This window comes from Ranitomeya imitator, chromosome 1, assembly GCF_032444005.1.
Source record: "Ranitomeya imitator isolate aRanImi1 chromosome 1, aRanImi1.pri, whole genome shotgun sequence".
Taxonomy (NCBI): domain Eukaryota; kingdom Metazoa; phylum Chordata; class Amphibia; order Anura; family Dendrobatidae; genus Ranitomeya; species Ranitomeya imitator.
The window spans coordinates 29906121-29919486 of NC_091282.1; the positions used below are offsets into that span (position 1 = coordinate 29906121).

Here is a 13366-nt window from a genome sequence, read left to right on the forward strand (position 1 = left end):
CGCTTTATAGTGAAAATGATGTTCTTTCCACGTCTGGATTATGGCCCCAACAGTGCTCACTGGAACCTTCAGTAGTTTAGAAATTGCAACAATAAGGTTGTGAAGGTCTTGAGACACCTCACTAGTTTTACCCATCATGAGATATTTCTTGTGCGGCACCTTGGTAATGAGACACCTTTTTAAAGACATCAGTTGAACAAGCTGACATTATTTGTCACTAAGTGGCAGGGTTGCTTTCTAATTACTTATAGAATTCAGCTCGTGTCACGACTTTTCATGGCTGTGCGCACCTTTCTTTCTTTATGTATTCAATGCTTTTTCTCTGTGTCATTTCTCGTTATTACGCATCATTTCTGCGCATATATGGTGATTTCTTTGCCTGTGTGGATTGGATGGGTTGTTACCGACATCTGGTTATAATTTCTCATCAATAGCACCTTTAGAAATAAGATTTACTTAAAATATATATTTATTTCAAATTGGTGACATATATTCAATACTTATTTCACAATTTCATAATTAATGAATAAATACAGAAACATAACATAGCATGTACATAGAAATTCAGTAATAATTAAAAAAAAAAACAAATGGAAAAAGTAGAAAGAAATGAAAAGTGATACCTCACGTGAATAATATTGTTACATTTACATCGTGCAGAATGTATTGCAAATAATTACATGCAACATATTTCCCCCAGACGCACTCATTTGGGACTGGAGTTTAGCCAGCGTATAACTCGGACGAGCGCCATGTGATGTGTTACTGGATAGCACTCACTCCAATGTTATGATATGGAGCAATGCCGTCTGGTGTTTTTTTTTTTCTCAATGCAAGTCAGCATCAGAAATGAATTGCTGAATGCTGTGATTGGCAGCATATTATGGACAGGGCACACCCAAAACATCGGACTGCACTTAGATGGCATTCAAGTGCAGTCCGATATACACACGTCCACTCACACAATGGAGAAGATGGAGAAATTAAGTTCTCCATCTTCGCACTTGTGATCCGATTCTGGCATGAGAGAGAATCGGATCCCAGTAAACTGACGCTCGCAGGAGAGTTTGATCCGAGGGACTGAATCATCGGATGGCGTATGCTAGTGTGAGCCCTTAGAGGATTTTTTTTCCTCTAACTTCCCCTCGCTACAAATGTCCACAGTCCTAGCACACAGTATTATCTGCATGGCACAATCTGAGGTCAAGGAAGTGATAACGCTTGCCAAGTTGCTCAATTTCTGCAAAATACATAGCTGAAAATGAAGGAAATCTATCGGGGTAATTGTTTAGAACCAAATCGAGAAGGAAACAATGTATCAAGGCGGGATGAGACTTCCCAGTGCTGGTAACACTATGCTACATTGTATCATTATGGCGGTGATACATGTGCACGGACACAATCCTAATGCCCTCGTGTTGTTCAGAAGCCGAGGGACGGGGGGCGCTGTGTTTGTGTTTGGGTTAATAAGTGACAATGGAGATGATAAATAAGAGAAATTGTGCAAACTCCTAGTTTTTCCCTGGAGTTATCCCCATCGTCAGACACGAAGACCATGTGGTACCACAAGCCGGGGGGGATTGCGGCATTCTGTCTGCTGTGTTGTGCGTTTTCTGCGGCTGAGCACGCATGGTAGGTTTCGTTGTATATTGTACATTATATTTTATATATTATGTAGGGGGTCAATGTGTGTTCTATGTGGGTCCCCCCCCCTGAAAAAAAAAATAATAATCATTGTTGGGGTCACAGAAAAACTAGAAGGAACGATCAACTTTATATGTGCCCCCCCAAACACCGTATGATACCCCCATAGTGAAGTCCTTCATATTAGAATCTACATACACGGTATAATGACCCTACTGTACTCCACCTCCCAACTGTAATCCCCACACAGTCTTCCATGCAGTATAATGGTCTTATACACAGTATAATGGCCCCGTGCTGTATAATGGCACTTACTAGCTCTCCAAATGTTAGAATAGCCCCCACACAAACCGTCACACTGTATAATTGCTTGCATACAGTAGAATGGTCCACCACATAGCCCTCTAAATATTACAATGCCCCCCAAATAGCTCTCCACATAGTATAATGAGCCCCCCATAATCCTCCATGTAGTATAATGCACCCCCATGGTCCTCCATACAAAATAATGCATCCCCCATGGTCCTCCATATAATATAATGCACCCCCCATGGTCCTCCAAACAATATAATGCATCCCATGATCCTCCATACAATATAATGCATGCCTCATGGTCCTCCATAGAATATAATGCACCCCCATGGTCCTCCATAGAATATAATGCATCCCCCATGGTCCTCCATATAATATAATGCACCCCCCATGGTCCTCCAAACAATATAATGCATCCCATGATCCTCCATACAATATAATGCATGCCTCATGGTCCTCCGTATAATATAATGCACCCCATGGTCCTCCATAGAATATAATGCACCCCCATGGTCCGACATACAAAATAATGCATCCCCCATGGTCCTCCATACAATATAATGCATCCCTCATGGTCTTCCTTATAATATAATGCACCCCCATGGTCCTCCATATAATATAATGCATCCCTCATGGTCCTCCATACAATATAATGTACCCCCCCATGGTCCTCCATAGAATATAATGCACCCCCATGGTCCTCCATATAATATAATGCACCCCCATGGTCCTCCATATAATATAATGCATCCCCCATGGTCCTCCATACAATATAATGCACCCCCATGGTCCTCCATATAATATAATGCATCCCTCATGGTCCTCCATACAATATAATGCATCCCGCATGGTCCTCCATATAATATAATGCATCCCGCATGGTCCTCCATATAATATAATGCTCTCTCCATGGTCCTCCATATAATATAATGCATCCCCCATGGTCCTCCATATAATATAATGTACCCCCCATGGTCCTCCATAGAATATAATGCATCCCTCACGGTCCTCCATATAATATAATACACCCCCATGGTCCTCCATACAAAATAATGCATCCCTCATGGTCCTCCATAATATAATGCACCCCCCATGGTCCTCCATATAATATAATGCACCCCCCATGGTCCTCCATAGAATATAATACATCCCTCATGGTCCTCCATATAATATAATGCATCCCGCATGGTCCTCCATATAATATAATGCACCCCCATGGTCCTCCATAGAATATAATACATCCCTCATGGTCCTCCATATAATATAATGCATCCCTCATGGTCATCCATAGAATATAATACATCCCTCATGGTCCTCCATATAATATAATGCACCCCCCATGGTCCTCCATATAATATAATGCACCCCCATGGTCCTCCATAGAATATAATACATCCCTCATGGTCCTCCATATAATATAATGCATCCCGCATGGTCCTCCATATAATATAATGCACCCCCATGGTCCTCCATAGAATATAATGCATCCCTCATGGTCCTCCATACAATATAATGCATCCCTCATGGTCCTCCATAGAATATAATGTACCCCTCATGGTCCTCCATATAATATAATGCACCCCCATGGTCCTCCATAGAATATAATACATCCCTCAAGGTCCTCGATATAATATAATGCATCCCCATGGTCCTCCATACAAAATAATGCATCCCCCATGGTCCTCCATAGAATATAATACATCCCTCATGGTCCTCCATATAAAATAATGCATCCCGCATGGTCCTCCATATAATATAATGCACCCCCATGGTCCTCCATAGAATATAATGCATCCCTCATGGTCCTCCATATAATATAATGCATCCCGCATGGTCCTCCATAGAATATAATGTACCCCTCATGGTCCTCCATAGAATATAATGCATCCCTCATGGTCCTCCATATAATATAATGCATCCCCATGGTCCTCCATACAATATAATGCATCCCCCATGGTCCTCCATATAATATAATGCATCCCCCATGGTCCTCCATATAATATAATGCATCCCCATGGTCCTCCATACAATATAATGCATCCCCCATGGTCCTCCATATAATATAATGCATCCCCCATGGTACTCCATATAATATAATGCACCCCCCATGGTCCTCCATATAATATAATGCATCCCCCATGGTACTCCATATAATATAATGCATCCCCATGGTCCTCCATACAATATAATGCATCCCCCATGGTCCTCCATATAATATAATGCATCCCCCATGGTACTCCATATAATATAATGCACCCCCCATGGTCCTCCATATAATATAATGCATCCCCCATGGTACTCCATATAATATAATGCACCCCCCATGGTCCTCCATATAATATAATGCATCCCCCATGGTCATCCATATAATATAATGCATCCCTCATGGTACTCCATATAATATAATGCACCCCCCATGGTCCTCCATATAATATAATGCATCCCCCATGGTCCTCCATATAATATAATGCATCCCTCATGGTCCTCCATATAATATAATGTACCCCTCATGGTCCTCCATAGAATATAATGCATCCCTCATGGTCCTCCATCCAATATAATGCACTCCCCATGGTCCACCATCCAATATAATGCACCGCCATGGTCCTCCATAGAATATAATGCATCCCCCATGGTCTTCCATAGAATATGATGTATCCCTCATGGTTCTCCATATAATATAATACACCCCCGCTGTTCTAAAACATCAGACGTCAAGGAAGAACGTTGTAAGAGGATGCATCAGTTGATGCTCCCTCGTCCATTGTCATTGTGAGCAAGACGCTTCCACCCAGGTACGGACTGGGGATGAAATTCAGTTCTGGCATTGGAAATCACACAGGCCCACGGTGTCCCCGTCCCCAATAACCAGATGGGATATATTACTAATATTACCCTGAATGGAAGAAAGGAAGATGTAATACAAGACCAATATTTCTAATTATACCCACGCCATGCTGGGGTAAGTGACGGAGTGACTGGCTTTGTGCTCCGTCAGAACTTTTAGCAGTATGAGTGTCTTGAGAACATTGATTCTGTTAACAACGTAGCACACAAGGCAGCCCACAACCAGACTGGCCCTTCTGGCATTTGCCAGAATTGCCAAATGGCCAGTCCAGCCCTGCTTCCACCCCCCAAAAGTCCTAAAAGTAATGAACCAAATCAAGCAAACGAGTCAGAACTATTAGTCTTTGTCATTTTCTTCTTGAGGAAAATAAAGGCGAAATGAGAGTGTGGTATTTTCGATCAATGGCATGACAATCAGGTGGGAGTGGGTGACCTGTTTAAGTTAAATAACTGGGATCTATCAAAGTCTGATCTTCACAGCACATGTTTGTACGTTGGCACAAACAAAGGAAATTTCAGAGGACCTTAGAAGAAGAGTTATCGATTCTCATCAAGATGGAAAAGGCTATAAAACCATCTCTAAAGAGCGTGGACAAATGTAGGAAATTCAAGACCACTGTAACCTTCCCCAGGAGTGGTTGACCAACAAAGATCTCTCCAAAGCCAAGTCATTTAATAGTTCATAAAGTCACAAAGGTACCCAAGGTAAACTCTAAGGAACTAAAGGTCTCTTTCACATTGGAAACGTTCATGAGTCCACCATCAGAAGGTGTGCAGAGCAGGATTGCTTGGAATAAGCCAAAATAACATTGCTGTCCATCTACAATTTATTAAAGATCACTTGGACAAGCCAGAAGGCTACTGGAACATTCCGGACGTGAAACAAGCAATGATTGATTATATGTGAGTTGTTTGGGGCTTGGCCACTTTGCCCAGAAGAATGTTGGGGACGGGACGATCACTAAAAGATCATTCTTGGCACATACAGTATCAGGTTATTGGCAGCTCATGTCCTGCGTCTAGTCTCTCGTCTCCTCTTCAGTTCCTCTATACTCCCTCAGGGTGGAAGACCTTTGGTCACATAACCACGATGTAATCACAGGTTCCTTTATATATTTCCAACTATAGAAACTGCACAGATAATGCAAGACTGTCATTATCGGTGTAGTTTCTGGATTGTAAATCTTGAAGGCCCTTTTGGGCCTTTGAGGGCTCTGGGTAATTGTAAAGTTAGGGAATCATATGTGGAAGGTGACTTGACTTTCTACCTTCTTGTAGTACCGGAGCCTTAATTAGACCCGTTCTCTTTATTTTTAGGTTTTTCGGGATGATTCAGAGATCTCCTGAGACGCCTGCTCCTATAAACTGTGAACTGACTAGTTGGAGTAATTGGACTGAATGTGACCCATGCACGAATCAGAAGGTAAATATCCACCTTGACCATATCGCCCAACGCTGGAGGACTGGAAAGAGGGAGAACTATTGGATGCTCCATTATGAAGTCCCTTTGTAATACCACAGAGTTTATTACACCTTTTATGCCCTCCATGCTTTGTGACGCCACACTGATGCCCCCCACACACTGGTGACCCCACATTGCCCCTTACATACAGTATAATGTCTCCACAGTGCCCCTAGCACAGTATAACACCCAAACACCCTTCAACAGTATGATGTTCCCACACACCTATGATGCCCAAAGTGATCCCCCAACACATTATTATACCCCCACATCCCACTCAATCAGTATGATGCTCCCACAGCCCCCTCACAAAGTGTGATGCTGCCATAGCTCCCTCACACAGTATGATGTCCACTTACTCAGTATGATGCCCCCACTGCCACTTCACACAGTATGATTCCCTCTCAACACCCTTACCCAGTATGATGTCCCCAAGGTTCCCCTCACACAGTATGATGCCTCCACAGCCCTCAAACAGTATGATGTCCCGATAGCCCCCTCACACTGTATGATGTGCCCACAACTCTGCCCCACACACAGTATGATGCCTCCACAGCCCCCTCACACAATATGATGATGCACCTCACAATCCCCACACACAGTATGATGCCTCCACAGCCCTCAAACAGTATGATTTCCCGTTAGACCCCTCACACAGTATTATGCCCCCACAGCCACCTCACACAGTATGATGTCCCCACAGCCCCCTCATACTGTATGATGCCCCCACACCCCACTCACATAGTATGATGCCCCATAACCCACTCACACAGTATGATGCCCCCACAACCCCCTCACACTGTATGATGTCCCCACACCCCACTCACATAGTATGATGCCCCCACAACCCACTCACACAGTATGATGCCCTAACAACCCCCTCACACAGTATGATGCCCCCACACCCCATTCACACACTTTGGTCCCCCCACACCCCACTCACACTGTATGGTGCTCCCATAACCCACTCACACAGTATGGTGCTCACATAACCCACTCACACAGTATGATTCCCCCCACAATCCCCTCACACTGTATTATGCCCCCACAACCCCCTCACACTGTATTATGCCCCCTCACACAGAATAATGCCCCCACAGCCCCTTCACCCAGTATAATGCCCCCACAGCCCTCTCACACAATATGATGCCCCCACAATCCCTTCACACAGTATGATGCTCCCACAGCCCCCTCACAAAGTGTGATGCTGCCATAGCTCCCTCACACAGTATGATGTCCACTTACTCAGTATGATGCCCCCACTGCCACTTCACACAGTATGATTCCCTCTCAACACCCTTACCCAGTATGATGTCCCCAAGGTTCCCCTCACACAGTATGATGCCTCCACAGCCCTCAAACAGTATGATGTCCCGATAGCCCCCTCACACTGTATGATGTGCCCACAACTCTGCCCCACACACAGTATGATGCCTCCACAGCCCCCTCACACAATATGATGATGCACCTCACAATCCCCACACACAGTATGATGCCTCCACAGCCCTCAAACAGTATGATTTCCCGTTAGACCCCTCACACAGTATTATGCCCCCACAGCCACCTCACACAGTATGATGTCCCCACAGCCCCCTCATACTGTATGATGCCCCCACACCCCACTCACATAGTATGATGCCCCATAACCCACTCACACAGTATGATGCCCCCACAACCCCCTCACACTGTATGATGTCCCCACACCCCACTCACATAGTATGATGCCCCCACAACCCACTCACACAGTATGATGCCCTAACAACCCCCTCACACAGTATGATGCCCCCACACCCCATTCACACACTTTGGTCCCCCCACACCCCACTCACACTGTATGGTGCTCCCATAACCCACTCACACAGTATGGTGCTCACATAACCCACTCACACAGTATGATTCCCCCCACAATCCCCTCACACTGTATTATGCCCCCACAACCCCCTCACACTGTATTATGCCCCCTCACACAGAATAATGCCCCCACAGCCCCTTCACCCAGTATAATGCCCCCACAGCCCTCTCACACAATATGATGCCCCCACAATCCCTTCACACAGTATGATGCCCCCACAGCCCTCTCACACTGTATGATGCCTCCACAATCCACTCACACTGTATTATGCCCCCACAACCCCCTCACACAGTATAATGCCCCCACAGCCCCTTCACGCAGTATGATGCCCCCACAATCCCTTCACACAGTATGATGCCCCCACAGCCCTCTCACACTGTATGATGCCTCCACAATCCACTCACACTGTATTATGCCCCCACAACCCCCTCACACAGTATAATGCCCCCACAGCCCCTTCACACAGTATGATGCCCCCACAATCCCCTCATACAGTATGATGCCCCTACAGCCCTTTCACACTGTATGATGCCCCACAACCCCCTCACACAGTATGATGCTCCCACAGCCCTCTCACACTGTATGATGCCTTCACAATCCACTCACACTGTATTATGCCCCCACAACCCCCTCACACTGTATGATGCCCCCACAACCCCTCTCACACAGTATAATGCTCCCACAGCCCCTTCACGCAGTATGATGGCCCCACAGTCCCCTCACACTGTATTATGCCCCCACATCCCCCTCACACTGTATGATGCCCCCACAACCCCCTTCACACAGTATAATGCCCCCACAGCCCCTTCACGCAGTATGATGGCCCCACAGTCCCCTCACACAGAATGATGCCCCCACAATCCCCACACACAGTATGATGCCCCCTCAGCCCTCTCACACTGTATGATGCCCCCACAATCCACTCACACTGTATGATGCCCCCACAACCCCCTCACACAGTATAATGCCCCCACAGCCCCTTCACGCAGTATGATGGCCCCACAGTCCCCTCACACATTATGATAATGAAGACATTGTGGACAATTGGAGCCTTCAGATTTTAGGGAACAGTTCGGGGAAGACCCTTTTCTTTTTCCCATGACTGTGCAGTGCACAAGGTTCAAATGGACATGGTTGAGGGAGTTTGGTGGGAGAATATGACCGGCTGTATAGAGCCCGATCCTTAGCCCAATCCAACACCTAGAATGGAGATTGTGAGCCCGGCCTGCCCCAACATCAGGGTCTGGCCTCACAAATGCTCTCATAGATGCCTCCAAAATCTTGTAGAATTCCTTTCCAGAAAAACCGGAGCCTTTATATCTGCAGAGGGGAGACCACATATTGGAGGTCAGAAAAGCTCCTGGAGGGGGCACATACTTTTTTCCACCCAGTGTAGGTGTGAGATCCATGTCTATACCATACCAGGGCCTGGATGTCACGTCCGGTGTTATATATGTCTCTCTCCCTGTCTCCTGGTATATAGTTTCGCTCACGAAGCATCGTGAAGTTCGGCCAGTTTGGCGGTAGCCGATGTCTGAGCTCACTGGGAGAATATCAGCGCTGTAAGTCAGATCACCAGTGCGCGGGATCTGTGCTCGACTGCGGAAACGACTTTGAATGTGAAACATCAGGTAATTAATGGCAGAAATAAATTCAGTGCAGGCAACAAGGACAACACGGAGCTGTAATAATGGGATATCCCACAGCAGTGTTATCAGACTGCGACCTACTGAGCAGTGCTGCCCCCAGTGCCAACATAGTGCCATAGCATTCAAAATTATGGATACCTGCAGCTGCCACTAGGGGGAGCTTGCTGTATACAGATAATAAAACCCATTGAATTCAATGGAGACAATATTGCTACATATCTAGCTTTTTCTGAGCTTTATCTGAGAGCTTTTTGTGTGATTCTTCCTGATCTGCCCCATATTACAGGAGACCCCTGGACTATCAGGACCAGAAGGCACCACCATTACTGTAACAGTTAATAGTCGCATTGACTGTTCGCTATACAACATTTAAAGGGACTATCTTGACACAAATAATCCCTTTAATGTAACAATTATCTCTTAATAACCTAAAGAAAAAAAGCTGATTGATTTTTGTTCAAGTTGTTATTGGATATATCATCTTATATTAAAAGACACGTAGGTCACCTCTCTTTGAGATCCTTATGGTTCATAGATGGGTCCCAAATGGTTTTGATTGGTGGAGTAAATACGTATAAAAGAAGGAAGAGCAAAAAAAAAAAATTACATTCACTGATGAAAGACTAAAACTACACCTTGTTGGGAGGGGGGCGCTGTTGCATTGATTACTATGGAAAAATGTGCAGCCAGCTGTGGTAAAAAGTGGTACTGCAAGTGAGAAAAAAAGTAAAAAGAATGGAAAAAGGGAACAAAATGCGTGCGTAAAAGATATTCTTATTCTATGCATCATTGCTTAAAACTGTAATAAAGCCCAGGTTTAAGTGATCTGATTCTGCACCAGTACCCCTGAACACATAATATGCCATTGCTAGTGTGGCCACCAGGCGGCGCTGTGCTTTTGCAGAATCCATTATTATGAATGGACTTTCCAGCATATTTGGACTCTTCTAATCTGCTAGATTTCTATTTTTGGGGACTATTTCAGGTCGATGCATAAAAACAAGGTTTCTGTGTAATGGAGACAATGACTGCGGAGACCACTCTGATGAAACCTGTGATGACGGCAAAGACCCCAAACCCGTCTGCCGGAATATGGATGTGGATTTGTCGGAAATCGCTCGGACAGCCGGAGACGGGTGAGTACGATCGCTCTGCACACACTGGACGTTTATTGACGCGTGTTACAAATTACAATGTAATTTTGTTACTTAAGAATAAACGTGACATAATACAGATTCATAAATCAGGTGGAAACAGTCAGCAAGTTTATCAATTAACGCAGCCATAACCGACGGGCTGAGCTCCTGTAGAGCAGGCGGACAGCGAGGGCGCGAATCCTCATCTGGGATTTCTTAGAAGACATTACTCTTTATTGTCTTGTAGTATTCGTTGGCATTTTGGCCACAAGGAGACGCAAACCGCAGAGTCCATGAATAGTGCGCAAAATAAAAACGGATCTTTATTTTTTCTTTCTTTTCATTTTTTTATTTGCGCAACTTTAAATAAAAAAAGGCATCAGACCTGTTAATAGTTGAATGAAAAAAAATGGTCACAGGAGCGCTAGGAACTCAAGGGCACAGGTGTATTAGATGATTCCACAATGCGTTTCAACAGTACCCCGTATTTATCAGGTGGAGATTTTGACAGGTCATCAGCCCTGTTAGTGTCGCACACAACTCTAGTATTTGCACAAAAACGTTTGGTGTTTTAAAAAAAAATCACTGCAGGGAGGAGAAGAGAAGTAATAACAACCATAAGAAGTCACAAAAAATAAACTGAGACTGCATGCGCCAGGGTTGCAGGAGTGTTCCGGTGAGGTGTGCTGGGGTTGCAGGAGTGTTCTGGTGAGATGCACCAGGGTTGCAGGAGTGTCCCAGTGAGGTGTGAGGGGGTTGCAGGAGTGTTCTGGTGAGGTGCACCAGGGTTGCAGGAGTGTTCTGGTGAGGTGCGCCGAGGTTGCAGGAGTGTTCTGGTGAGGTGCGCCGAGGTTGCAGGAGTGTTCTGGTGAGGTGCACCAGGGTTGCAGGAGTGTCCCGGTGAGATGCGCCGTGGTTGCAGGAGTGTCCCGGTGAGCTGCACCGTGGTTGCAGGAGTGTCCCGGTGAGGTGTGCCGGGGTTGCAGGAGTGTTCTGGTCAGGTGCGCCAGGGTGGCAGGAGTGTTTCGATGAGGTGCGCCGTGGTTGCAGGAGTGTTCTGGTGAGGTGCGCCAGGGTTGCAGGAGTGTCCCAGTGAGGTGCGCCAGGGGTGCAGGAGTGTTCCGGTGAGGTGCGCCAGGGTTGCAGGAGTGTTCCGGTGAGGTGTGCCAGGGTTGCAGGAGTGTTTCGGTGAGGTGTGCCGGGACTCACTTTCGGTTCTGCACTGTGCGTGGTGTGCAGGTGAGATGCCGGCATGCCCTGGAGACGAGTGCGCCGGAAAGCGAGGCCACCCGGGTCTGAGCATGCGCGGGATGCGGGTCAGATATACGACACGTCCTGGTGATTTTGTCTCCATCTCCGGTACCTTGGATTGATCAGTTGAATGGTGAACGTTCACCATATTAAACAGGTGCCCCTTTCTCTGTGTACTTTTTTTTACTAGGAAAGGCCCCTGAAACGTAGCTCGAACGTAGAGTGTGCGCTGTGCAGGGGAAGTTTACCCAGCACGTATAGTAAAAGACTCTGTCCTGATTGCATACAGCAGACCCCCGGGTGTGCTATGGACCTGAAGGCCAGGAATCATAAAACACCTGATAGGACATAAAGTCAGGACTACAGTCATCGGAGTCGGAGAAATCAGTAACATTAAAAGATAGGGAGGATTCGGATTCCTCTGGTTGTTCCTCCTTGGATGATGCCAACTGGGGGTAGACCTTGTTTTCCAGCAGAGGACACGGACAGGCTGGTTAGGGCAATCAGGTCTACTATGGGCATAGCTGATCCCAAGACCACTAGAACAGTCCAGGACATTATGTTCAACGGCTTGGAACAGAGGTAAAGGCGCTCTTTTCCGCTCATTAGTAGAGAATGGAAGAGGCCGTAGAGGAAGGGTCCAAAGAGTAGATATCCGTTTGACAAAGAAGAAGCAGTAGCAAAGTCAGTAAAGACGTCTACATTGCCCTTTGAAGACCTCGGGGCTCTTAAGGACCCCCTGGACAAGAAGGCAGAGGTTTTTCTGAAACAGACATGGGAGTCATCAGCAGGGTCATTAAAGCCGGCGATAGCGGCGACCTGCATGGCCAGGTCTATGATGGTGTGTCTACAGCAGCTTGAGGACCAGCTCAAAAACAACACCCCTAGTGAGAAGATCTTGGCAGACCTTCCACTGTCGTCAGGGCAATTTCAATCAATTAAAACAAACTCTGCATATGAACAGCAAAGTGGATTTCTCATTGAAATTAATTGGTAGTGTTTTCCAAGAGTTTTTGAATCCGTTTTCTTTAGAGAAGATACAGTCCAGAAAAAGAAACGCCCCAAAAACACATAACTGCAGGAGGCAGAGTGAGGAGATGGGTCATGGAGCTTTGCGAAGGAGACATATTGTTCTTCCTCCACCTCCAACCACATTTACTACACAGGTAAATAAATATATTTATTTAAAGACAGAGTATATTCAGAAAATAAC

The 13366-nt window shown here is 45.9% G+C and overlaps 1 protein-coding gene across 1 annotated transcript in view; it reads left to right on the forward strand.

Annotated features, from left to right (window-relative positions):
• The first annotated feature begins 1362 nt into the window (after positions 1-1362).
• The window catches only part of C9 (complement C9), a 41319-nt gene continuing 29315 nt past the window's right edge, over positions 1363-13366 (forward strand). The window contains exons 1-4 of the mRNA XM_069745918.1: positions 1363-1632; positions 6121-6226; positions 9601-9748; positions 10752-10902. Of these exons, the coding sequence (XP_069602019.1) occupies positions 1556-1632; positions 6121-6226; positions 9601-9748; positions 10752-10902 (482 nt within the window). The 5' untranslated portion in view covers positions 1363-1555. The remainder of the gene's footprint in view (positions 1633-6120; positions 6227-9600; positions 9749-10751; positions 10903-13366) is intronic.